The sequence below is a fragment of the Eschrichtius robustus genome, chromosome 3 (assembly GCF_028021215.1).
Source record: "Eschrichtius robustus isolate mEscRob2 chromosome 3, mEscRob2.pri, whole genome shotgun sequence".
In the NCBI taxonomy this organism is placed as follows: domain Eukaryota; kingdom Metazoa; phylum Chordata; class Mammalia; order Artiodactyla; family Eschrichtiidae; genus Eschrichtius; species Eschrichtius robustus.
The window spans coordinates 21,892,821-21,918,745 of NC_090826.1; the positions used below are offsets into that span (position 1 = coordinate 21,892,821).

Sequence of the window (25,925 nt, forward strand, 5' to 3'; positions counted from 1 at the left end):
CAAGGGCTGGTTTCTTATCCCCAGCTGAGCACTCAGCATCATTTTCCTGGGGTGTGGGGTGTGGGATATGTTTTCCTCAAGGCCAAGGACTAGACCTGGCTGTTGGCAGTGCCCCTGGAGCCCAGGCAGGGTCTGGCACAGAGAGGCAGGTTCTCTGGGTACAGGAGTGCATGAATCAATCAAGGGGCAAAGGAATTAACAGGTAAACAAATGAAAGCCCCATGAAAAAATAAACGACTGAATGTAAGAATTAAAGAATGAATGAAAATATTCAAGAATCAATGAATAAGCAAATGAACAGAACAGAACTGCTTCTGCTTTTAAAATACAAATCAGACCACATAAGTTCCTTGCTTAAAACTCTCCCACGGCTTACCTCCCATTTTGCTTGGAATAACAAAAATACAATTCAATAATAGGGAAGAATAATAAAATCCAAATGCCTTGCCATGACCTCCCAAGCCTTGCGTACCTGGCCCGTGCCCACCTCTTCAGTCCCATTTGGGCCATCCTCCTCTTCAGCCACGCTGGAATCCTTTTCAGTTCCTAGACTACATTGACGTTTTGCCTCAGGATCTTCTCACATGCAGTTCCCTCTTCCTAGGACACTCTTTCCCTGGCTTTTCACAGTACTGGCTCCTTTCTATCCTTAACCTGAAGTGCTGCCTCTTCAGAGAAGCCTTCCCTGACCACCTCATCTAAGGAGGTCCCTTTATTCTTGCCCTTGGCACCCAGTTTGTCTCCTTCATGGCAGTTGTCACAATCTAGAACTGAGTATTTCTCAGTTCATTTTGATCGTCTCGGGGTCTCTCTTGACCAGATCGGGGCTCTGACCTCAAGATATACCTGGCTTCACCCAGGACAGAGATAGGTCGAGTCTATGACTCTCATTCATCCATTCAGAATAACCTGGTGGTTAGGAGCACAGACTCTGGGATCAGACTGCCTGGTTTGCAGTCCAACTCTGCCTCTTCCTAGCTCTCTGACTTTGGACAAATTATTTTACCTTTCCATGCTTCAGTTTCTTCATCTGTAAAATGGGGAGTCTCTACCTTACAGAAGTCTTGGGAGAAATCAATGAGCTGTTAGACTAGTGCTTGGTACACAGTAAGTGCTGTATAAGTGTTTGCTATCATTCATTCATTCGTTCAATCATACTCAAACTTCCCTGTCACTAGTCTGTGGCAGGCTGGGTGGTGGAGGCCCGAATAGGAGTCAGGTCCAGTCCTTGCCCTCCATGTGGCACGTGTTCCCCATATGACGCAGGAGACAATGGGCACAGGGCAAAGAGGCCACAGGGGGGCCTCCCCCACTATCCTTAGTGCTCACAGTTCCCCTGCTCGCTCATGTGTTCCTTTAAATCAATTCTGAAAACTGATACCAAAACCAAAAATCCCATCAGCAAGCTGCTGAGACCTCCCATCCCTTTCCCATCCAGCCATCACTCTCCCGCTCTCACTTCTGTTTTCAACTATCTTGGATTCTGTGGTCAGTCGTTATGGTGCCCCTTTGCCAAGCCCCTGCCCTGCCTTGCCGCCCTCCAGTGTGCTTGCCTGGAAAGCCCCAGGCCTGCAGCAATCCAACCATTCACCTTCTCGGGGTGAGGAGGAGAAAGCCACCTGCCAGACAGACAAGAGTTACAGCTCCCAGATTCAAAGGGCGCTAACCAGGTCCAGCAACCCTCCGGTGCGTTTCTTAGTAAGCTGGCCCTGTATGTCTGCCCAGATGACCAGTTCACACCCTTTCTTCTGCCCTCCCCCTTCCCACCCTTTTTCCCCCTTCCCCACTTGCACTCTACATCCTCCTACCTTTTTAGGACTTCACGCCTTCTGTAACCTCCTCTCCTGCACCGTGTCTTTCCCTCTCCAAAGAGTTATCCTCTCAGCATACAAACAGGTTCTAGAATTTCCCATTAAAAAAGAAAAAAACCCAAAAACTTTCCTTTAGAGAATTTAACATTTATTCTGTCTTTTTAAGAGGAGCTGCAGTTCATTCCTACTTGATGAAGGAAAGCTTTTCTTTGTAGAAGAATGCCAGCTAATATACTAGAGGGAATGTGAGAACTAGAAAAACTCCATTTTGTAGCCTCAATTAGATAATCAATTTAGGCAAGAATCGTCAATGATGTGTTAGTCACGTCGGGCTGCCATACCAAAAGCCATAGAGTGGGTGGCTCAAACAACAAACATTTATTTCTTACAGTTCTGGAAGCTAGAAGTCCCAGATCAAGGTCTGGCAGGGTGGGTTTCTTGTGGGAGCTCTCTTCCTGGCTTGCAGATGGCTGCCTTCTCAATATGTCCTCACATGGCAGAGAAAGAAGGAACTCTGGTGTTTCTTTCTTTCTTTCTTTCTTTCTTTCTTTCTTTCTTTCTTTCTTTCTTTCTTTCTTTCTTTCTTTCTTTCTTTCTTTCTTTCTTCCTTCCTTCCTTCCTTCCTTCCTTCCTTCCTTCCTTCCTTCCTTTCTTTCTTTCTTTCTTTCTTTCTTTCTTTCCTTCCTTCCTTCCTTCCTTCCTTCCTTCCTTCTTTCTTTCTTTCTTTCTTTCTTTCTTTCTTTCTTTCTTTCTTTCTTTCTTTCTTTCTTTCTCTCTCTTTCTTTTTTTCTTTCTTTCTTTCTTTTTTTCTTTCTTTCTTTCCTTATGGCTGTGTTGGGTCTTCATTGCTGTGTGCGGGCTTTCTCTAGTTGCAGGGAGCGGGAGCTACTCTTCGCTGCGGTGCATGGGCTTCTCACTGCGGTGGCTTCTCTTGTTGGGGAGCATGGGCTGTAGGCATGCAGGCTTCAGTAGTTGCAGCACTTGGCCTCAGTAGTTGTGGCTTGCGGGCTCTAGAGTGCAGGCTCAGTAGTTGTGGCGCACAGGCTTAGTTGCTCCGCGGCATGTGGGATCTTCCCGGACCAGGGATCAAACCCGTGTCCCCTGCATTGGCAGGCGGATTTTAACCACTGCTCCCCCAGGGAAGCCCTCTGGTGTATCTTCTTATCCTTGACACCTGTCTGATTGGATTTGAGCCCCACCCTTATGACCTTATTTAACCTTAACTACTTCCATAAGGGCCCTATCTCCAAATACAGTCACACTGGAGTTTGAGCTTCAACATATGAATTTGTGGGGGGGACACAATTCAGTGCATAGCTGGTGCTAAAAACACTAGTTGAAAGGTTCTAAAGAACACAATGTTCACATAATGCTGAAGGAGCCCCGCACAGCTGACCTGGCATTTGCAAAGAGGATCTCTCTTTTCAATGGAGAGGTCTAGTGGACATCCCGCAACTCACCCCGTAACTGGCATAAGCTGGCAGTACGTGCCTCCTCACGCGATGACTATTAGGTATACACCATCACTATGAAGAATTCTTGCTACAGATGCTTAACCTAAATCCAATCAGGGGTTAGCAAACCATGGGTCAAAGATGGCCCTCTGCCTGTTTTTGTGCAGCCCCTGAAGTAAAAATGGTTTTTACATTTTTAAATGGTTCTAAAAAATCAAAGAAAGAATAATATTGCGTGACATAGGAAAATTACGTTAAATCCCAATTTCAATGTCCTTGAATAAAGTTGTAACTGAAACACAGCCACGCTCCATTTGCGTACTGTGTATGGCTACTTGATGGTGCTTAGTACTTGCAACAGAGACTGTATGAGTTGCAGAGTCCAAAATATTTACTTTCTGCCACTTCACAGAGAAAGTTTGCCATCCTGTGGTCTCCACCTAACTTCCAGTTCCAAGCGATACCAGGTTTAGAGGAATATGGTAAACGACACTAGAGGGAACCTTCACACTCACCTATAATGTGGAACATTCTGAAAGACAACTGACTAGGTCATTTAAAACAGTTGTCTTTAAAAAAAAAAGGCAGGATGGGGTCACTGTTCTCTATTAAAGGAGACCAAAGAGACTTCATTGCCAAATGTAATGTATAAAATTTGGCTAGATAGTTTTGGGGAAAAAACCAGCTATCAGGGTGTGTATTAGTCAATGTGTTTTTCTCCCTCCCGAACAGGCTTTCGGCTCCACTAGGGCAGGGCTTTGGTCACCAGATCTACCCAGCACATAGATAGTGCCTGGCACCTAGTAGGTGCTTGATAGTCGTTGGTTGAAAACAGGAGTGAAGAAAGGAATGAACTTTGCTTGGGGGAGAGGGATGACTCCCCAGAGGAGAGAGTATCTAGTGGGTTCTGAAGGAGAAATAGGAGATTGCCCACAGGTGAAAACTCTGGTAGAGTCCCTCCCCTGACTTCCACCCCTCGAGGCTCTGGGATGATACTCCTTCTGGGGACCCAGACAACAGAAATCTGACCGGCGGGTGCAGCCTCAGGCAGCAGAATTTCAGCTCAGGAGAAGGAAGAGCTACGTTCTCAGAGTAGCTCAGCAGCAGAATGGTTGGTCTCAGGAATCACCAGGGAGAGCAACAGAGGAGATCCTCATGGACTAGCCTCATGTATGGGCAGTGGATGGGCCCCCATGGTGATGCACACAAGTCCCACTGCCAACCCTCGGCCCAGAGGTCTCCCCAGCTGGCAGCCTCTCTCTCCTCTTTTCTTGCCCAGGCTCAGCCTTCTAGGCAGGTGGTATTTTCTCCCTTCCCTGACCCTCGAGCACTTCTTGTCGGCACCGCTGGAGGGCGATTGGCATGCTCTGTCTTTTATGAGCAGCAAGTTTTTACCTGGGTGAGAGGCAGGGCCTCTGACGGGCTGTGTGACCTTGAACAAGGGTCTGCCCACCTCTGGACCTCTGTTTCCTGATCTGTACAAGGACAGGGTGGGACAGGATGCCCTATGAGGCCTATTCAACCTCCAGATGTCTTGCTTGGAGTCTGGTCCTCTTGTCCTCTATGGGACTGGGGTCTCTTGGAGGACAGAGATGGCACTGGCTCAGGCCCCACTGCCAGGACCCCCAGGAACAGACCTGGCTCATGGAGGGCAGCAGGGTGTGGTGCTGCTCTGACTTCTTCCTTGTCAGAGGTAGGATGAACCAAATTTAAGCCCCATAAGTTACTAGCTATGTTTTCTTAGGCCGTGACTTAACAACTCTAAGCTTTAATTTCCACATCAGTAAAACCAGAACTTAATATTTACCTCCCAGGATGAGGAGTAAAGGATCTGATGCCTTTGAAAGTACCTCATACATAGTAGGTGTACAAAAGGCTGTCAGGAGCCAGGGAGGGATGTCTGATCAGGAGTTTTAGAATCTCTCCCACCACCACTGTATACCCTAGTCCCTGCACGCACATAAGCTGATTGATGCAGGGAGAAATAATAAATACTTTATGTCTATGTCTGATGCAGGCCTGGCACATAGTAGGCACTCAATAAATACTTGTTAAATGCAAGATTCATTCTCTAACTGCTAGTTCATTTGAGCCTTGAAGCAAACTGGTAAGGGGCAAGATAAGTATTATTATCTGTTTCAAAGGTAAAGCGACTGCAGCTCAGAGGGGAAAAGTGATTGGCCTAAAGTAACACAACAGAGCTGGCCTTGGAACCTAGCTCCTTCCACTTGCTAACCCATAATTAATATCACCTTCCATGCAGCCACCTCGTGGTCAGGGACTTGCTAGGTTCTGGTTACACTCACCCTCACATGAGGGTGACCCAGTGGGTAGCACTTGGATAAGCACAAAAAAGGGCAGGTAGCCCCGCAAACCCTGCCCAGGGGCCCAGCTCCACTCCCTGGTGACCCAGAAGCCCTGCTGGGTCACTGTGTTCCTTGAACAGAGGCAGCTTGGCCTTGGCCTAACTGCACTTTTATCTTAGATCCATGGAGCCACAGGACAGGTGTCTCAGAGCAGCACAAGGGGGAAACCGGCCTGGTGCTGGAGCTGACTGAGCCTGCGGGATTACTCTGGGCAGCTGACCCAGCCAGGGGGTTCCTGACAAGTTGACCTGGCAGGTCAGTGGTGTGCTGTCCCACAGGGCCTGGACGCCGCCAACCTTTGAGGACTACTATCATGTTTTGTTAGTGGGGCCCTTAACCTGGGTGCGGGTGGGGGGAAGATTTCTAGAAGGGGACTCTGTTTGGCTGGAGGACTGTGAGGAAGCTGGTGGGGTCCTCTCACAGCCTCCTCCCAGCAAGGGTGTTGATGCTGCCCTATGCTGATGTCCAGGAGCCATCTGAGGTCCAGGAGGACGTCTGAACCAGCAGGAGCCAGAGCAAGTACTACCTCTCAGTATGTTCTAGGCAGGCCTGTGGGTCCATCTTTGTGCACAGACAGAGCATTACAGAGGTTTTGGGCTATCAGAGTGAGACTGGAGTGTTACTGAAGGGGCTGGAGGATTTTCGCTGGGGGTGGAGACTATAATGGGAGTGAGGACTAGAGTATTATAGGGGGGTGAGGAGTATTACGTGTGTTGGCATATTTCAGGGGGACTGGAGTATTGAACTTGGAGCACACATTTAAAGTTGAGCTGCAGGACTTCCCTGGTGGTCCAGTGGTTAAGACTCCACGCTTCCACTCCAGGGGGCACGGGTTCGATCCCTGGTTGGGGAAGTTCTGCATGCTGTGTGGTGTGGCCTAAATAAATAAATAAATAAAATTAAAAAATAAAGTTGAGCTGCAGCTTAACAGTGGAGTGCTGTTTCAAAGCCGGGGCTGGAGTACTTCAGAGATGATTGGAATATTGTATAGTGGGGGGCTACAGAATTTCACTGAGGGCTGGGTTATTTCAGAAAGTGCTAGAATATTATGGGGAGTGAGGAGGATCTAGAGTATTTCAGAGACAAGCTGGAATGTTATAGAGAAGGTTGAAGTCTTCTGGGGGAGGCTGGATTATTTCAGAGACAACAGGAGTACTTCAGAGGGGGCTGGAGTCTTTCATTGAGTGGGCTGGGATATTTCAGAGGTGAGTGAGAATAGTGGTGGAGATGGTGTATGGTCTTGGAGGCTGCCCAGAGAGCCCTGTTCAGCCCCGAGTCTGCAGTCCAAGGATTCTGGGGTCCCTGGAAGTCCCATGCTCTCTCCTGCCCCTCAAGGCAGGTCATCACTCTCCAGTTCAGCCATAAGCAGCCCTTCAGTATGGGCTACAAGGTGATGCTGGTGACCATGGCCTTCGGGGGGCCAATATCCGCTGTGGCCTCCAAGTCAGTGGCACCAAGGAGAAGCCAGTCCTGATGCGGCATCCCGTCTGAGCTCTGGGGCTTCCAGGTAAGGGTCAGGTTAACTTGGCCATCCCTCTGCCTTTGGGCAGGACTCCTTTCCTTTCCTCAGCAACCCTTTCTCAAGAATGGGACTCCCAGTTGAAGTGGGGAGCATTGCTGGGCACAGACCCTTGCTTCCAAGGGTCTCTCTGCAGTCTATCTGCAGTCCCTCCTGCTTTACGGAGGGCTTGCTTATTTCCAGAGTATAGGAGCCCTGTTGGGGTGGAGGAGCTACTCTGCTTCACAGCCTGTGAGACCTGAGGCCCTTGGGGGCCAGGGCGCTCAGTGAGAGGGTGTCAGTAGGTGGTGGGCGGAAGAAAGTGGGCCAGTTTGGGTGGCTCAGGCCCTCAGGGTACAATTCCTATTTGTTCCACCATGCATAGCGTTAGCGACGTACTGGGCTGTCACTTGGACAAGCAGCAGCTGGACTGTGCCAACTTCTCCAGCCGCCGTCCACACAATGTGTTCACCTTCCAGCAGGTAGTAGCCCAGCAGCTCACTCAACATAGGGCAGAGCGCCAGCCACGCCCCTGCCTGAGCATCAGCCCTTCTACCTCCTGTGCGCACACCCTAGCCACACACACACACTGCGCAATGAGGTGGCACAATGCTGTGGTTTCTGTGTCAGGGCTGTGGCCGGAATATCCCTTCTCCGACTGGGCTGCTCTCCATCAGCCTGGAGACTATCCCCTAGACCCCAGCAGGCAGAGGCTCCCTGCGAATGGAGTGACCCTGGGAGTGAGGGGTGCTCCCAGCAGTCCCCCAGGCCTTTTCAATATGGGAGGAGGGAACACAAATATTGTGTCTAAGACAGCTAGGTCAGCCCGCAGGCCTGAAATCCCTACCAGAGCAGGGAAATAAGGAAGGGAGGAGGGAACACCCTTTACTGAGCACCTACTCTATGCCAGGCCCTGTTCTAGACATTCTACCTGCATTATCTCCCTGTAAAGTAGAGTCATTCTTCCTGTTAATAGGGATAGAGGCCAGAGATTTCCAGAGACTTACCCAAGGTCACACAACTAGTGAATGAGTGAAAAAGCTGGGGTTTGGCCCAGGGTCTGCTTGAACTGATTGACACTGTCTTCTCTCCATAACCTTGACATTGGCCTCTAGACAAATCCTGACTACTCCATTTACTGACTGGGTGACCTTGAACAAGCTGCTCAAACTCCTTAAGCCTGTCTCCTCATCTGTAAAATGGCTATATTAATAAAATCTGTTATGTGATGAACTGAGATGATGTATGTGAGGTGCCTGCTGTATTGTGTCACCGAGCACACTAAATGCACAGTAAGGTCAATCTCACTGTCCTTATTTTACAGATGGGGAAACTGAGGCCCAGGGAGGCTGAGTTACTTGTCCAAGAATATAGTGACTCAATGACAGTTGTCCCTTGGTATCTGTGGAGGACTGGTTCCAGGGCCAATGAGAAAACTGGAGCACAGAGAGGCTAAATCACTTTTCCTAGATTACACAGCTTCTAAGTAGCTGTATTACTACTACAGCTTCGAGGGCTGCTATAAGAAATTATTACAAACTGGGCAGCTTAAAACAACAGAAATTTATTCTCTCACAGTTCTGGAGGCTAAAAGTCCAAAATTGAGGTGTCAACAAGGCTCATTCCTTCTGGAGGCTATAGGGAGAATTTCCATGCCTCGTTCCTATTTTCAGGTGGTTGCCAGCAATCCTTGTCATTCCTTGACTTGTAGATGCATCACTCTAATCTCTGCCTCTGTCTTCATATGTGTGTGTCTGTCGCTGTGTCCAAATTTTCTTCTTCTTATAAGGACACCAGTCATATTGGATGTAGGGTCCACCCTAATCAGGGATGACCTCATCTTACCTTGATTACATCTGCGAAGACCCTATTTCCAAATAAGGTCACATTCACAGGTTCCAGGTGGACATTTGGTGGGACACTACTGAACCCAGTATGGTACCAGAATGTGCATTTGTACTCAGGCAGTCTGGCTTCTGAGCCTGTGCTCTTAATCACTGGTTGCCCTGCCCCTCAGTAGGAATTTGAATATCTAGTTGGCCCTTGAACGACACGGGTGGTTCCACTTATACAGGGATTTTTTCCAATAAATATAGTACCTGGATTTTCATTTTACAGATCTTTAATTGTGTGGGGAAAAGTTTGTGTTTGATTAGTGATCGCAATCTATGGAATCAAAAGAGTTAGAGTCTGAATCCTGATTCTCTCCAAACTGTTTCCGTTCCTGCCCTTGTGTGAGTCATTTATCAAGTCCTTTGTTTATGAGACAGAGAGAGCAGCACATGGGTTTTTCCACTGTGCAGGGATTCAGAGCCCCTAACTCCTGCATTGTTCAAGGGTCAACTGTATATATAATTCTCCCCCCTTTTCCTACAAAAGGTGGGATATCATATATGCTGCTCTGCACCTTGTTTTTTAAACTTAATATCCCTTACAGATATCCTTTCCCCATCTGGACACACAGATCTCCCTTATTCTCTTTCTTAGTTGCATAGTATCCCATTTTATGGATAGACTGTGCTGTACCTAACCTAACACTTACTAATGGACAGTTGAGTTGTTTCCAGTCTTTTGCTATTGCAAACAGTGCTGCAGATAATAACTGTATCCATACATCATTTCTCACTTGTGCAAGTATATCCAAAGGATAAATTCCCAGATGTAGAATATCTGGACTCATTTGTAATTTTGATAGATTTTGCCAAAATGCCCTTTTGGGGACCTGTGCCGATTTATATTTGCAGGTGTGAGAGTATGGTTTCCTTACAGAAATGCCCACAGAGTATATTATTAAATTTTTGGATTTTTTGCCAGACTGTTAAGAAATGGTATCCTAGTGTGGTTTTCCTGATTTTCATTTCTTTCGAGTGAGTTTGATCTTCTTTCCATATCTTTAAAAGCCATTTGTATTTACTTTTCTGCAAACTGTCAGTTCATATCTTATGCCTATTTCTACTAGATTGTTGGCCCTTTTAATGGACTTCTGGGAATTCTTTTTAAATTAGAGAGATGACCCTTTATCTGTGATCTGAGATGCAAATATTTTCCTGTAGTTTGCCATTCATCTTATGACCTGATTTATATGATTTTTCCATGCAACAGTTTTTGATTTTATATAGTTGACTTTATCAATCTCTTCTTTTTTGTTTATTTATGTATTTAGGTTTTCTTTTTTTTTTTTTTTTTTTTTTTGGCTGCGTTGGGTCTTCGTTGCTGCGTGTGGGCTTTCTCTAGCTGCGGCGAGTGGGGCCTGCTCTTCGTTGCGGTGCGCAGGCTTCTCGTTGTGGTGACTTCTCTTGTCGCGGAGCACGGGCTCTAGGTGCGCGGGCTTCAGTAGTTGTGGCACGTGGGCTCAGCAGCTGTGGCGCGTGGGCTCTAGAGTGCAGGCTCAGTAGTTGTGGTGCTAGGGCTTAGTCGCTCTGCAGCATGTGGGATCTTCTCTGACCAGGGCTCAAACCCATGTCCCCTGAATTGGCAGGCAGATTCTTAACCACGGCGCCACCAGGGAAGTCCCTATCAATCTTTTCTAATGACTTCTTTTGAGTCATGGTTAGACTTTTCCCACTATGAGATTACAGATTCTCTCCCGTTTTCCTTTAGTGCTTTTATTTTAAATTTATTTATTTATTTATTTATGCCAGCTAGGTGGCACACAAGCTTAGCTGCTCCACGACATGTGGGATCTTCCCGAACCAGGGCTCGAAACTGAACCCATGTCACCTGCATTGGCAGGAGGATTCTTAACCACTGTGCCGCCAGGGAAGTCCCAGTGCTTTTATTTATTTTAATTTTTTTTAATATTTAAATCTTTGGAGCTTATCCTAATGCTCCATGTGAGGTAGAGATCTCATTTTTCCCCCAGTCGGCTACCTAGTTGTCCTAGAACTATTTACTAGAGAGTCCATTCTCCACTTTGAGATGACACCTTTATCAAATACTAAATTCTCCTGTACAGTTGGGTCTATTTCTGGACATTCTAGTCCAGCCCATTCCTTTGTCTCTTCCTGCATCCAAAGCAAGTTGTTTTAATTATTGAGGCTTTAAATATAATTATCTATAGTAGTATGGTTAATGTTGTCTTTTCTTTCTTCATAGTTTCCTGATATTCTTTTCTCTTTCCCCCCTTTTTTTTCTCCTGAGTGGTGGGGAACTGTAGGAGATTTCATGGGACTTATACTCCTGTAGGGGAACACACAATAAGCAAATAATTGCTTACCTGTCATTTGGTAGGGCCAAGAAAAAGATAATAAAGCAGATAAAAAGACAGAAGGCAAGTAGGAAGTAGTATTTAGATGGGCAGTGAGGGAAGCCCTTGGATGAGGTGGAGACATCTGAGTGAAGGGAGGGAGGCCACCTGGATACCTGGGGAAGACATTCCTAGCAGCACCAAGGGCAAATGCAAAGGCTTGAGGCAGAAGCATGCTTGGCATGTTGAAAAACAGCAAGGCAGCCCGTGCAACCAGAATAGAGCTCTCAGAGGGGAGAGTGGGAGGCGATGAGGTAGCTCATGCAGGCCTTGCAGGTCACAGCAAGGACACTGGCTTTTCCTCCGGGCTAGGGAGCCATGGGAGGGGGTTGAGCATAAGAGTGACATGTTCTGACTTCCCTTTTATCAGGATGGCTCAAGCTGCAATGTGGAGAGCAGACTGCACCGCTGAGGGCAGAACAGGGGAAGGCAATAGGATTGGGGATGGGTGAATGAATTATAACGTGGTTTCCTTGTCAGTCTCTCCCTTTGCAAGGACCAGCACTGAGCTTATTCAATGACACAGAGTAGGCATGGATAAACATTTGTGGGAGGAAGAAGGGAGAGAGGACAATAGGAGGAGGCAGGAGAGGCAGGGTCCCTTGGGGAATGGCTCTGCAAAGGCCACAGAGAGTAGAGGGAGCAGAGGTGATGAGAGCCAGCTCCTCAGCAGAGATGGAGGCCAAGCAAATAATTACCTGTCATTTGGTAGTGCCAAGAAAAAAATAATAAAGCAGATGAAAGGACAGAAGGCAAGTAGGAAGTAGTATTTAGATGGGTAGCAAGGGAAGGCCCTTGGATGAGGTGGAGACACCTGAGTGAAGGGAGGGAGGCCACCTGGATACCTGGGGAAGCTATGCCCCCTCCCACCTGGTGCCTGCCCAATCCAGGACCTGTGACCCCCATGTGCTGCCCAGACACAGCTGCTGAGGCCCCAGTGGGGGTGGGATCCAGCTGTGTGGAACAGGAGCCATGGGACCCTCAGGACCTTATGATACTTCTGGCAGGATGGGCCTGGTAGCAGGGCAGGTAGACAAGAGACACCAAGCTGAGGGGTAGAAGAAAGAGGTTGGGCTTTGAAGTTTGCCCTGGCTTGGCCACTACCTCACCTGTGACCTTAGGCAAAGAGCATCCATCCAGAAACCCCAGTTTGTGCATCTGTAAAATGGGAACAGCATCTCCTGCAGGGCTGGCATGGGGTCTGAAGGAGGCAATAGGAGTCCAGTGCTACTCCTCGTCCAGCTCTTTGGGGTCTGAGTTTGGGGTGGGGGGAAGAGGTGAAGCGTGTCCAGAGGTGTGAGGGGGGAGTGTGGGGCTGTGTTTCTGGGACTTTCCTCGCTGAGGTCAGCGGCCCGAAATAGCAGCGCTTCGGTGAGCGCGTCGAGGTTTGGTCACTGGCTCTCTGCCCCGCCCGCTGCGGGCAGCCGTCCAGCCACAGCTCGGGCCCCTTCCGCTGTCACATCTCCCTGCAGGATGGAGAGAACCTGGCCAAACCCTCGGCGCTACGTGAACGCGACCTCAGGGGACTCCGATGAGGTGAGGCTGGCGCGGCCGCGAACGGCCTCGCCGAGGTCCACGGGCACGCCTTGCTGCGTTCCCTCGCCTTGGGTCCCACTGCATCTACTCCGACAGCAGTGGCTGTGAGTGCAGCCGCTCGTGGCGCCCGCCAATCAGGGAGCAGAGGCTGACTCAGGGCACGCCTCTCGTGACGTCACTCATCCGGCCCCCGGAAGCCCCGCCCAGTGGCCTGGCCTGAGAAAGGCCTTGAAGGGCTGGTGGGTGGGGCCTCTAGAAGGATGAAAATAACCCCCTTGTGAATCGCGCACTTTATAGCTGACCTGAGAAATACAGGCAGGTGAATAGTTTTATAAGTTTTAAAATATATTTGTTCACTCAGTCATTCGTCCACCCATCCGTCTGTCCATCCAGCTGTCCACCTATCTGTCTATCCACTCAACCAAAGCTATTGGGCGCCTCTTGTGTGCCAGGCGCTGAGCTGGGTGCTGGCGGTAAATAACGATGAGTCCTGTGCTTGTGCTCAGAGAGCTCAAGTCTAGTGAGCAGGTCTGACAGTAACAAAATGCTTATACCAATCGTGCTGTTATTATAACCGTGATCAATTCTAGGAACATAAGGTACAGGCTGCTGGAACAACGGAGTGTTTAATTTAGACTGGGGGCTCAGGTCTCTGGAGAAGTTACATTCCAGCTGACTCCTGAAGCAACAAGAGTGTTCCAAGCAGAGGAAAGAGCTTGTGGACAGGCACTGAACTTGGCAGGCTCTTGGAGGGTTCTGGGAAGGGAAAAGAGGCCAGTATGGCTGGAAAAGAGTTGGCGGAGGGGAAGGAAGGTGAGATAAGACTCTGGAGATTTGGGGGAGCAGGTTATTAAAGACCTTGAAGGCCAAAGTAAGGAAGTAGAATTAAAAAAAAAAAAAAAATTTATTTATTTATTTATTTATTTTATTTTTGGCTATGTTGGGTCCTCGTTGCTGCGCGCGGGCTTTTAGTTGCGGCGAGCGGGGGCTACTCTTCGTTGTGGTGTGTGGGTTTCTCATTGCGATGGCTTCTCTTGTTGCGGAGCACGGGCTCTAGGCACGCGGACTTCAGTAGTTGTGGCACGTGGGCTTCAGTAGCTGTGGCTTGAGGACTCTAGAGCGCAGGCTCAGTAGTTGTGGCGCACGGGCTTAGTTGCTCTGCGGCATGTGGGATCATCCCGGGCCAGGGCTTGAACCCGTGTCCCCTGCACTGGCAGGCGGTTTCTTTACCACTGTGCCACCAGGAAAGCCCAGGAAGTAGAATTTTATGCTAAGTGTGATGGGCAGCCACCGTTGGTTTTGAGGGGTGTGGGGCGGATGTCACTTGATCTACTTTGTTTTCAGATCTTCCTGACTCTATGTGGAGAATAGACAAGCGTGAACACAGGGGGGCAAGAGTGGACACAGGGAGACCCATTAGAAGGACCTTGTAGTTGCCCTCCAGGCCTGAGGGTAGTGAGCTAGATGCTGAGAGGGGGGCCATGTGGGTGGAGACGCGTGAACAGACTAAAGAAATAATTAGAAAATAGAATCTCCAGGCTGCCTGGTTGCTCAGTTGAATGGGGTTGGATGGGTGAGGCACAAGGAGATTAAAATTAAGTTCCTTGATTGGACAGTCACTTATAGAGTCCCCTCTGGGTGCCAGGCACTGTCCTAGTGAGGCTGACTGGGTTCGAATCCTGGCCTGTCACTTGTCAGCTGTTTACCTCGGGGAAGTGATTTGACCTCTCTCTGCCTTGATTTCTTTTCTGTAAAATGAGGATCCTAATAACACCTAAGAAGATTGTGGTAAAGGGACTTCCCTGGTGGTCCAGTGGGTGAGACTCTGCGCTCCCAATGCAGGGGGCCCGGGTTCAATCCCTAGTCGGGGAACTAAGTCCCACATGCATGCCGCAACTAAGAGTTCGCACGCCGCAACGAAGATCCCGTGTGCTGCGACTAAGACCTGGCACAGCCTAAATAAATAAATAAATATTAAAAAAAAGAAGATTGTGGTAAGGATTAAATGAGTTGATACATGTAAAACCTTGGATCTGGGTGTTTGGGACTGGGTTCTGAAGCTGAGTACTTGGACTTGAGTATTTGGGGCTGAGTGCTTGGGCCTGCTTCTTGAAGTAACCAAGCCCCATTTCTTTACTGGCCTTATACAGAAAATTGAAACAGGATGATACGCTAGCACAGTGGTTCCCACACTTGCCTGTCTGCACATTAGAATCACCCAGAGGTTTTTTTTTTAACTTCCAAAGCCCAAGGCTACACCCCAGACCAGTTAAATCACAATCTCTGTGGGTGAGACACAGGTATCTGTATGTTTTGAAGTCCCCAGGTAATTCCCAGCTGCAGATAAGTTTGGGAACCACTGTGGTAGAGAGAAACAAGGAGGCTGCTTTAAAGTAGTGGTCAGGGAGGGCTTCTCCGAGTAGGTGACATTTGAGCGGAGACCCCAGAGTGAAGAAGGAACTGGCATTGGAAGGTCAGGGGGAAGGCCTTTGTCTAGCCTTGGTTCCTGCATGCCTGGAGGTGCCTTTGGGCCTGCTTCTTTGAGTAACCAAGGCGCCATTTGTTTACTGGTCTTGTACAAATGAACTGCCCCTAACCTGGCTCTCCTCTCTGTGGCTTCACAGCACATGGGAAAGGTGTGACCCTGCCTGTCTGCACTGTCTGCTTCATGGAGACCTCAGAGGGAAAGGAAATAGAAGGCTGCCCTGGGCCGCTTCATAGGGTCTTCCTAGGGCCTTCCTCTGCCCCTGAGCCAGGAAGCCCGTGCTCCCTAATCTTCTGCCCCTCCCTCACAGCCATCTGCTTAAAGGAAGTGGCTCTTCAGTTCTTCACAGGAAGCCACAGGCCTCCTCTGCCTCACCTCCCTCCGGCTACTGCTGACCCAGGCCCTCTGCTGGCCCAGGTCCCCTTCAAGTCTGGGTCCGGGGATGCCCTCTTCCTGGCATCACCATCTCCTGCCCAGACAAGAAATGTTTGTGTGGAGTGCTCCTCTCATTGCCTTTAAATCCCTGTGGCTCAGGTCTGGAAGCACAGGCTGGAAGGGAGACCTGATTGCAGAGGGTCCTGAATGCTGTGCTCAGGAGATCCCAGCATTGCAGGACTGAGGGCCTGGAAGGAGAGGAAGAGGCAGGCCCTGCAGGGATCCTGAGGGTTGACCACTCCTGTGAGCTTCAGGAGCTCCTGCTGCAGAGCAGGCGCAGGGCCTGAATCTTTTTGGTCTCTAACATCTGTGGGGGGCCTGGCCCCAGGGAGGGCTGTTGATCTTGGTGGAGCTGCTGGAGGATGATTCAGGCTGAGGATTCCAGGCTGGGACTGTATTGCCACCTGGTGGCCACATCCATGCATAGAGCAATGGAATTGTGGGAGGCTTGCCGGGAGAGAGAGTGAGTGGACTTTCAAGGGTCTGGGGGCCAGGGAGGCCCTTAAAGAATAAAAGAAATCTCTAGATAAAGGGATTTTTATCAAAAAGCAAGACACCTCTAACTTGAGCACTTTGGAAAGACATTCTAGGTCTAGAGGAGAGTCCAACACTTCCCTTCCTCTGTTTTATAGACTAGGACACTGAGGTCCAGAGAGAAATGATGATGTCAGGGGACCTAAACGCTGTTTTCCATCAAGTAAGCCACACAGATGGGATCTATTTTGGGGCTTGTCTTAGGGTGTGGTCCCAGAGTGAGGAACTGCCCTGCTAGTTTCTAGCCACCCTCATTTGTGACCAAACAGGCATCTCTCAGCACCATCACCCACCTTAGTCACCAAAGTTGGCACCACAAGGTGGCTTTTGGTAGCTTCCAAAAATAAAATCTCAGAGGACTGCGACCTGACAGGACCCAGGGGATTCAGAAGTCTGTGCTTCAGGCTCAGCAGTTTTGGAGCAGGAAGCGCTCGGAGACTCTGATGTCTAACCCCCCTGGTTTTGAAAATGAGGAAGCTGGGACTCAGGGCAAGTAACCTGCCTGAGTGCCCCACCCTGGAGCTGGGCCAGGACTCAGCACTGTGTCTTTCTGAAGGCCATTGTCAAGGAGAAGTCCAAAGGTGATTAGCATCTCCTGACTTGTTGCGCTAGTGAATTCTGGTTTGTAGTCATCATTCTGTCTCATACTTTGTAGACAAGACGACCGTGGTCCGTGAAACTTGACAAGGGCCAGGATGGGTGAAAGGAGATGGGGGCAAGGAGGTGGTGACAGGGAGGGAGAAAGGGGGTCATGGATGATTTGGGGGGCTCCTAGTTTGTATGCTATGGACTCCAAGTATGTAGGAACTGGGTCTCTTCCACTGCAGTGTCCTTAACACCTGGCACAGTGCCTGACACAGAGTGAGTGCCCAGCAAACCTCTGCAGAATGAAAGCAAAGATTTATCCTGGACAGGCCCAAAGGGATCCTGTGGTAGGCAGAGGATCTCCTTAAAGACGAGTCATTGCCAGTGTCACTCAGCTTGAGAATTGCTGAGGCCTCAGATCTAAAATCTGGGGGCAGAGCTGTCCATTTCTCTCTGGCCTTGACGCTGTTCAAGGCAAGATGATGTCTAAGGAGGGTGTTTGCCCCTGGGGCAGGCTGCCCACCCTTAGGAGGAAGGAAGAACAGGGGCTGTGAGCCCCAGAAAGTAGACCCTGACTCCAAAGTTAGGTTATCTAATTCCTGGCTGTTATTTGGCTATTTCCTCTTTGCTTTATGCAAGTCCTTGATCATAATAATAACGGACATGTACTGAGTGCTTACTATGTGCCAGCATCATGTTAAACTCTTTCTGTTCATTATTTCATCTAATCTCATAACAAAAACCCCACGAGGTAGATGCTATTATCATTCTCAGCTTACAGGGGAGGAAACTGAGGCACAGAGAAGTAAAGGAACTTGTGCCAGGGCATGCAGGTAGGAGATGGCAGGGCAGGTTTGAACCCAGGTCTGTGGGACTCCAGAGGGACATCCCTACCCACTCTGCACCACTGCCTTATTGAAAACCCAGCCTCATCTGTGCTACAGAATATTGAATACAAGGTTAGGGGCCTGTGTTTACTTGACCACAGTGTTAAAGGGGGTTGAGGTCCCCTCCCCGAGGCCTGCATGGCAGTGACAGCGGGTATTATCAAGGGCTCCCCAGGGAAAGAACAAGCGGTCCAGTCCCTCCTTCCCAGGAAAGTTGGGAAAGGTAAAGGGACAGGTAGATGGGCAGAGACTAACCTCAGGTTCAATTCTACCCACATATATTGAGCACTTACTGTGTGCCAGGCACTGGGGAGGAGAGATGAATTAGATGCAGTGCCCGCCGTGAAGGGGCTGAGGGATACCCATTTCTGTCTCTGGGATATCAACTCTACAGACAAACTGGGGTGCAATTACCAGGCCTGGGAGAGTGTGATGCTTGAGACCCCATCCCCTCCTGGGCAGAAGTCCACTCCATCTGCCCCTCAGTGAATGGCCCGAACCAAGGCAGGACTCAGCTGAGGCCCAGTGGTGATTATCAGGGCAGGGGACTCAGCTCAGCTTCCGCTCTTGGACACAAGCTGTGGAGACAGTGTTGGAGGTGCAAATGGTGCCTCCGCCACCTGTGTCCCCTCTTCCACAAACACTGCTTCTCTGGGGGCCTGAGGCAAGCCAGCTGAGGCAAACCATTGCCACCTGCAGGGGTGGCGCTGGACCTGGGGACGGGAGCAAGCACGAAAGAGCCTCTTAGCCACCTCCATACATTTGTAATCGAAGAAGAAATTCTGAAGTGGGGCTGGGTGGGGGAGGCCTGAGGACAGCTGGCTTGGCCCTTTAGTGACCAGCTTTTGTAGTTCACACATGGCCACTTCCCAGGGGTGCAGATCTCTCTAGAAGGCTGGTCTGGCATCGAGGCTGGTGCACCCACTCAGACCAGAACCACAGCACGATTCTCTCTCTCTCTCCCCATTGGTGCTAGAACCAGCCCTAGCTTTACTACCAAACAATTTCCACAGCCTCTTTGCCCCCCGCCTGCCTAGGTCCTGGCACTCTGGTTCACTGAACAGGCCTCCCAAACCTCAGATCCTCCCAAGGGCTTGGCCTTCCCTTCCCCCTCAGAAGGCGTGTAGGCTCCAGATGAAAACTGCCTACCCTGTCCCCAGAGTTTTCTGAGGGAAGGGAGGCCTTGTTGACCCCCCAAAAGCTGCTGTTACACCGTTTCCCCAAGACAAATGTCTGGCCTTCTATCCTCCGCCTGAGGGAGACCACTCTAGCACTTCTTTGGAGAATGGAGATCTGGCTTCTCCATCTCTGCCCAATCAGGGAAGTAGTTGGAAACTTCTCTCACTGAAAACAGAAAGAATCTGCCTCCCCAGGGGCCCTGAGAAATAGAGCCTGAGCATTCAGGCTGTGACAGGAGTAGCAGCTCTGCTGGGAAGGAGTCCCGGAGGAGGAGATGTCTGAGCTGGGTTATTAGCTTCAGAAGGACATTCTAGGCAGAGAGAACAGAATATGCCAAGGCTCCGAGGCAAAATCAGCTAGTTTTGCTCCAGGAGCTGTGATGGCCTTTGGGGGAAATGCGGGTGGGGTGTGTGGATGAGGCAGACCAGAGCCAGATCTTGTTGGGCTTCTCATAGCAAGCACGACTCACAGCAGGACACAGTGTTTTCTGAGACGTTTATTCTGGTTTTTTACCTAGGTCATTGCCAAGTGTGAAAGAGGAACCTCTGGACTACAGCTGGAAAAGGAAGACAAGGAGGAAGGAGGGGGTTCCAGGGAGCTGCTAGCTACTCTTCATCCGCTCTCTCCTTCCCTCTGCTTTCGATTTGCTTGTGGACAGTATAGCCCAGAAGGGCCCCAATCTTGGCCATGAGGGCACTGCCACCGCTAGCCCCTGTAAAGCAAATACAGTTGGTGAGAGGACAACCATCTTATAGCACAGGACTGTTTCTAGCCTTGCCCACACCCTTCACCTCTCACTGCTGGGGTGCAGCCTGGTCTGTCTTCCTCTCTGCCCACTCTGAGAAGGGCTGTGTCCTTTTGGGCTGGTTCTTTGGGCTTTTGCCTTCCAGAACTGAGGGAAGATGGAGGGTTCAGAAAGGCAGAGGGGCAGTTTGTCAGGGGTGGTTTTTCTGTAGGATTTTGGACGCCTCAGAGGGGGAGAGGAAAAAAAAAAAGAAAGAAAGAAAGAAAGAAAGGGCTGGATGAAAGAGAGAGAGAGAGAGGTGAAAGCACGTTTTTTAGAAGCACCATTCTGTGCTCTGTATCTATCCCCTTCATGATGTTCAAGAAATGCAAGACCAGGGTTAGTATGAGATTGAACTGAGTCGCTTCACCACATTTCTTTGCCACTCTGGTTCTCTGAGATTGAGGAGATTCATAAAATGTTAAATTGAGGATGTTTATCCTGGTTAACGCATGAGGAAACTGAGACTTGCGACTTGGCCAAAGCATTAGTGAAGGCTCTGGCCTTAGAGTCTGAAAGCCAGAAGGCAGACTGACTGGGTTTGAATCCTGGCCGTGGTGCTAACTATATGGGAGAATTTGAGTAAATTCCTTAATCCCTGGCTGCCTCAGTTTCCCCATTGAGTGGTGGGCATTAGAAGAAGCCCCACCTAGTAGAGTTGAGTTAGCCTGCGAAAAGGGCTCAGGACAGAAAAGAGGGCCACCTGGCCCGGCCCGCACTCACCCAGGCTCTGCAGCGTGGCCACCAGCCCCCCGGCGGGCACTCCGCCCCCGTTCGCCGCGGCCGACCAGCTCATCAGCGAGGCAGCCACCGAGTTGGCGGCGATGCCTGTGCTCGAGAAGCCCAGCGCGGGCAGCGCCATGGCCATGAGCCCTGGAGGAAGAGGAAGCAGTGAGGGACGCCAGCCGCAGGGCCCGCCCCACCTTCCGGGGCTCCCCGCCCTCCAGACCCACCTCCTCCGACGGCCATGTAGGTCAGCGTGCCCCAGAACCCGGAGTCACCGTCCCCTGAGCGTCTTTTGTCTGGAAGGAGAGTGGACAATGCCCAGTGGGGAGCAGGGTCCCCTACTCTGTGCCTGATGCTCCAGACCACCCCCGGAGGTGGGGCCACCATCCTCCCATTTCGGAGAGACTCAACGAAGGGAAGAGACTTTTCCCAGAGCGCTCTGCCTGGTACAGAACTGGCGTGAACTCATTTCGGGAGAATGGAAGAATTGACAGAGCAGGGATTCGAATCTGGGTCTCTAGACAGGGACCCCGCACTGTCCATTGGAATAGCTTCTCTCGTTCAGAGGCACGCCTGGGTCTCGAAACCAGGGATCCTGAAACTCTCCGCTTCTTTATCGCAGAGTCCTGAGGTGCCCCAGGATCCTTACCTGTCTCCTCGCAGCCGCAGGTGTAGAGTAGCAAGTAGCACAAGACGAGCGATACCGCCTTCTGCCGCATGGTGGCACAGCGCAATGCTTTGTCGCCGTACTTGGGATGGGGGAGAGGGAAGAGGTGGTCCCCAGAGCCCTATTGGAGCCACTCCCGCTCTGTTGTATTCCCTTTCGATTCGAGGATGAGTCCACAAAAAGCAGCGAGATGCTCTGGACTGAGCCCAGGACCCCTCTAAGGAGCCGCAGGCTTTCCGTTTCTTCACGGCACCAGCGGCGCTGACGTTCCTGCCACACCGGTGGTTATGAGAATTACAGGATGGAATCCTCTCTGGTACCGTGCCTGGCATGCACTGCGCACTCAACGGAAGTCAGCTAGTATCATTACTGTGGTTTCTGTTTCTGGCTTTGTCTTAAGCAGGATACCTGGGACTTCATTGAGCCTGTTTCCTTATCCCTAAGGTGGGCCTATTAATAAAGCCTATTTCAGAGGGTGGCTGTGAGTTTTGCAACTGTTCACCACTATATCCCTAGCATTTAGAACAGTGTCTGTCACACACAATTTTCTAAACGATGGTTGTTGATAGATTTATTCTCCCAATGCATTGAATATTTACAGGCCCCAAACACTGGCTTCACATCAACTTCCTTTCTCACAAAGAAAGCAGAGAGGGGTAGAGGAGCTTGCCCAGGGTCACACAAGAAACTGTGCAGCCTAGACACACACTCAAGACTGCAGAATCCAAAACCTATGCTCTTTCCATTACACAGCAAAATAGAAACACACTTCCCTTCCCCCACCACAACTCACCTCTAATGTGAACTTTGTCTGCTCAATGCATTTCCCTTGAATTGAAAACGAACAAAAAACCCAAACAACTTCCCCTGTACTGAGCACTTATGCAGCGCTTTATGGCACAAGGTTATTTATACCCATAGCAACCCCATGAAGTAGGTACCATTGTTCTAAACCACACGTTATAGATAAGGAAACTGAAGCTCAGAAAAGTAATAATCCCAAGCCTGCTAAACTAGGGAGTAGCAGTCAGGATTTAAAGCCACAATTGACTAATGCCCAAACCCACACTTTGAATATCTACTTCAGATCACTTCATCTATCCTCAAAGATAAACTCACTGTCACATTAGATTCTGCAATAAAGGGGTTTCAGAAATCGTCCAGTCCTTTGGGCAAGTAAAGTAGCTTGATTCTAATTTTACAGATGAGGAACTAAAGCCCAAGGAGGTGAAGTGACAGAGTTAAGGCCAAAGACTGCTGACATGGCATCTATAAGCTAAGTCTCATGACTCTTGGGGTTTTGCAACCCAACCCCCTAAAAGCCCACCAACACATCCCCTCAGACCACTCTGAGTCCAGGGCACTCGGGTGTAGACTCCCTGAGGAATGGGCATCCCGGCTCTCATGGCATGAGCCTCACAGGCAGGCAGCCTGGCAGAGGTTGGCAGCTTGACACCCACATCTCATAGCTTCTAGGTTTACCTTGGAGGAGAGCAGAGAAGGAATCTTCCTACCTGCAGGCTGCTGATAGACGGGAACTGCAGTGAGGTAACAGCTCTCAGGCTGGTTTTTTTATAGTCCTTTCAGATTGCCCACAGGTGGCCAATCCCTGTCAGAGTTTCCAGTTTCGGTTTCTCGATCTCTGCAGCATCTTTTCTCCTCCCCTCCAGCTCTGCTCAGCGACAACATCTCTGCTGAGCTGCGTACTGGCCAAAAAGTGTAATTCAAGTCGGAGACTTTCCGAATAGCTAAGAGTATTCAAAGCAGGTCAAACTAGAGTGAGATCCACAGCCCTGCTGGGCCTAGTGAAGCCCGATCACCAGTTCCTCCTGGGGCAGAAGGTCTTTCACAGTTTAATTCAATTAATAATAATGCCTACCACTTATTGAGCACTTGCAGCATACAAGGGCCAGGAAAGAGATCCAATCCCACAAACGTCTTGTGAAGTACTAGAACTGTTTATAATCCTATTTTGCAGAAGAGGAGATTAAAACTTGTGGAAATGAAATCACTCCATTCCATTGTTCTCTCAGGCTGGCTGCTTCTGGGTGATGGGCATATGGTAAGACCAGTGAAGCCCATGTTCATGAGGCCATTGTCACGTATCCTTTGCCATAAAATGAGTCTTCTGGCTCTGGGTAATGGATTGAGCATTCTTTCAACCTTTGGATGGCGATGCTTGCAGAACTAGAAACGCAAACCGTATTTGGAGTACATGTAATTCCAGTAAGGATGAATCATTGCTTTCTGCAAGGAGGAAGGGGGTTGATATAATTGACCTGCCCACAGGGGGCTGGCTGCCCTCCCTGACCAATGTTTCTATGCTGCTGCCTGCTGCTGGCTGGTTGACTAATTGTTGGCCGTTGTCAGATCAACCTCGATGAAAGGGAGCCCAAGTTGTTTGGTCCATTCATAGCCTCCATCCTTGCCACTACGGCCACCCTTTTATGGGTCTTTTGCAAAGCAACAGGGTGGCTAACTTTAGAGGCTGGCTGACATCCACAAGATGGGACATTTGGCCATCTGGCTGGAGAGCCTCGATGGTCTCTGGTGAGCATTAATGTGAGACACAAGATCTGCATACTTTGCACCCACTCCGATAAGTTCATCTATATGCCCCTTACCCAGACCTGCTTGTCTCTGAAATTCTGCTCTTTCTCTTTCCATGCCCTTGACCAACTAGCCAAGCCATTTGCCATTTATTAGGAATTAGTGTATATCTGTGCTTCAGTCATATCTTCCTCCATACAAAAGGAAGGACAAAGTATATTGCTTGGAGTTTTGCCCCCAGGGAGTTTAACGCCGTCCTTCAGGGCTACCCCCACTTGGGGTTGTAATAGAGTGGTCCATTTCCAGCTTGTGCCTATACTGACTTGTGTGTAAATTGGCTTCTGCTCCCTTCCTCCTTTATCAGTTTGCTATAGGGAACCCTCCATGAGGCCATAGGTATGAATTAAAGGAGAGGTGTCACATCAACAGAGTTAGATGCCATGGGAGTTCTGAGCTGCCTGTTCATTTGATTTACTTATGCCTCTGAACTCTTTGAGCCCAGCCCTGAATGTACCACTTCCATCATATTGGATTGCTGCTGTGCCCGTCTGATAACATCTAGCTTTAGACATACAGCCACCTGACAGCTGGCGGTCACATGCTCAGTCACTACTGGGGCCCAGTGACACATCAGAACCTTTTTGTTCAAATGGACCATGGTAATTACGGCCTTACTCCAGAATCCTAGGGGTCCTCACTGCAACTCTCCTATTTGAGCTTTCAGAGACTCCCCACAGAAACTTTATCCACCACAGATTCCTCCAGCAACATTGTATCTGCAGGATCATATAATCCAAAGTGGCCGCATTGCCTGTTTTATGATCTGAACCTGCTATACAGCCCTCTCTTGGTCTGGGCACCACTCAGAATTGGCAGCTTTCCAGGTCACCTAATAAAGGGTTGGAGAAGTAGTTCTAAGCATGTCTATTCTGTCTCCAAAATCTAAAGAGGCCCACCAAAAACTGTGCATTTTTCTAAGAGATATGTGAGGTGAGATAACTTGTCCTGGCATGCCCCAAACCACTGAACCCCTAAAAATGTTCCCAGTGTGGCAGGACCATGAATCTTCATGCAATTTATCTTCCACTCTCTGGCAAATATGGTGCTTACCATTTCCTGTTCATGTCCAATAAGCATGATGTCATCAATATAGTGGACCAATATGATGTTCTGTGGGATGTCAAGGTGATCAGGTTCCCTGAAGACTATAGATAACAGAGAGCTGGAAAGTTAACAAAGCCCTGAGGGGAGAGAGTGAAGGTGCTCTCATTGTCATATATTGTGATGTAAAGGCAAACTAACCGCCTTTGATCATCTCTTCTCTTGGGTATTGAAAAGAAAGCATTTGCTAAATCAATAACCACACACAAGTGCTGGAGATTGTGCTGATATGCTCCAGTAAAGATACCACATCCAGGAGAACAGCTCTGATTGGGGCTATCACAAGGTTAAGTTCACAGTGATCTATCCATCGTCTACCTGATCCATCTGTTTTCTTGGAGGCCAGACAGGTGAATTGAATGGGGATACGATGGGGAATCCAAGCTCAGCCAAAGTATTAGATCAGAAATAATACTGCACAAATCAGCTGTAGGGCAGTGTAATGGTTAATTTTACGTGTTAACTTGGCTAGGCCACAGTACCTGGATATTTGGTCAAACGCTACTCTAGATGTTGCTGTGAGGTAGTTTTTACATGAGATTTACATTTAAATCAGTATACTCTGAGTAAAGCAGATTACCTTCCATAATGTGGGTGAGCCTCATTCAGTCAGTTAAAAGCCTTAAGAGCAAAAAAAAAACCTGACTCCCCCTTGGAAGAGGGAATTTTGCCTGCAGTCCGCCTTTGGGCTCAAGCTGTAACATCAATTCTTCTCTGGGTCGCCAAGTGGCCAGCCTACCCTGCAGATTGTGCACTTGCCGGCCTCCACAATTGCATGAGCTAATTCCTTAAAATAAATCACTCCCTCACTATATATGCACACATCCTAATGGTTCTGTTTCTTTGGAGAGCTCTGACTAATACAGGGAGTTTCAGGAGCTTCTGCTTGGCTCTTCCTATCATTACAGCCTTTACCTGCAGATCGTGGAATCAATGAAAGGATTCTGTCAGCTTCTTTGGAACCCATTGGACTTAGGCTAAACTCCATCTATATCACCTGGCCTCCTTTACTCCCTGCTCT

At 49.3% G+C, this 25,925-nt stretch overlaps 1 protein-coding gene across 2 annotated transcripts; it reads right to left on the minus strand.

Annotated features, from left to right (window-relative positions):
* Positions 1-19,497: 19,497 nt before the first annotated feature.
* IFI6 (interferon alpha inducible protein 6) lies at positions 19,498-21,468 on the minus strand. 2 transcript variants are annotated; one of them, XM_068537823.1, is made up of 4 exons: positions 21,176-21,468; positions 20,754-20,822; positions 20,524-20,673; positions 19,498-19,728 (listed from the first exon to the last, which is right to left on the minus strand). In XM_068537823.1, the coding sequence occupies exons 1-4, from the start codon at positions 21,243-21,245 to the stop codon at positions 19,622-19,624; spliced, it is 396 nt and encodes a 131-aa protein (XP_068393924.1). In that variant the 5' UTR covers positions 21,246-21,468; the 3' UTR covers positions 19,498-19,621. The 2 variants fall into 2 exon arrangements, with proteins under 2 accessions (XP_068393924.1, XP_068393925.1); XM_068537824.1 differs by lacking the exon at positions 20,754-20,822 and having other exon boundaries at positions 21,176-21,463.
* Between the last annotated feature and the right edge of the window lie 4,457 nt (positions 21,469-25,925).

Bases quoted from the DNA above. Each gene is read 5' to 3' on its own strand.
- IFI6 (XM_068537823.1), bottom strand. From the start codon at position 21,245: ATGCGGCAGAAGGCGGTATCGCTCGTCTTGTGCTACTTGCTACTCTAC. The intron at 20,674-20,753 runs GTGGGTCTGGAG...CTCTTCCTCCAG, and splicing joins CTACATGGCCGTCGGAGGAG to GGCTCATGGCCATGGCGCTG. The intron at 19,729-20,523 runs GTGAGTGCGGGC...TTTGCTTTACAG, and splicing joins GGCCACGCTGCAGAGCCTGG to GGGCTAGCGGTGGCAGTGCC.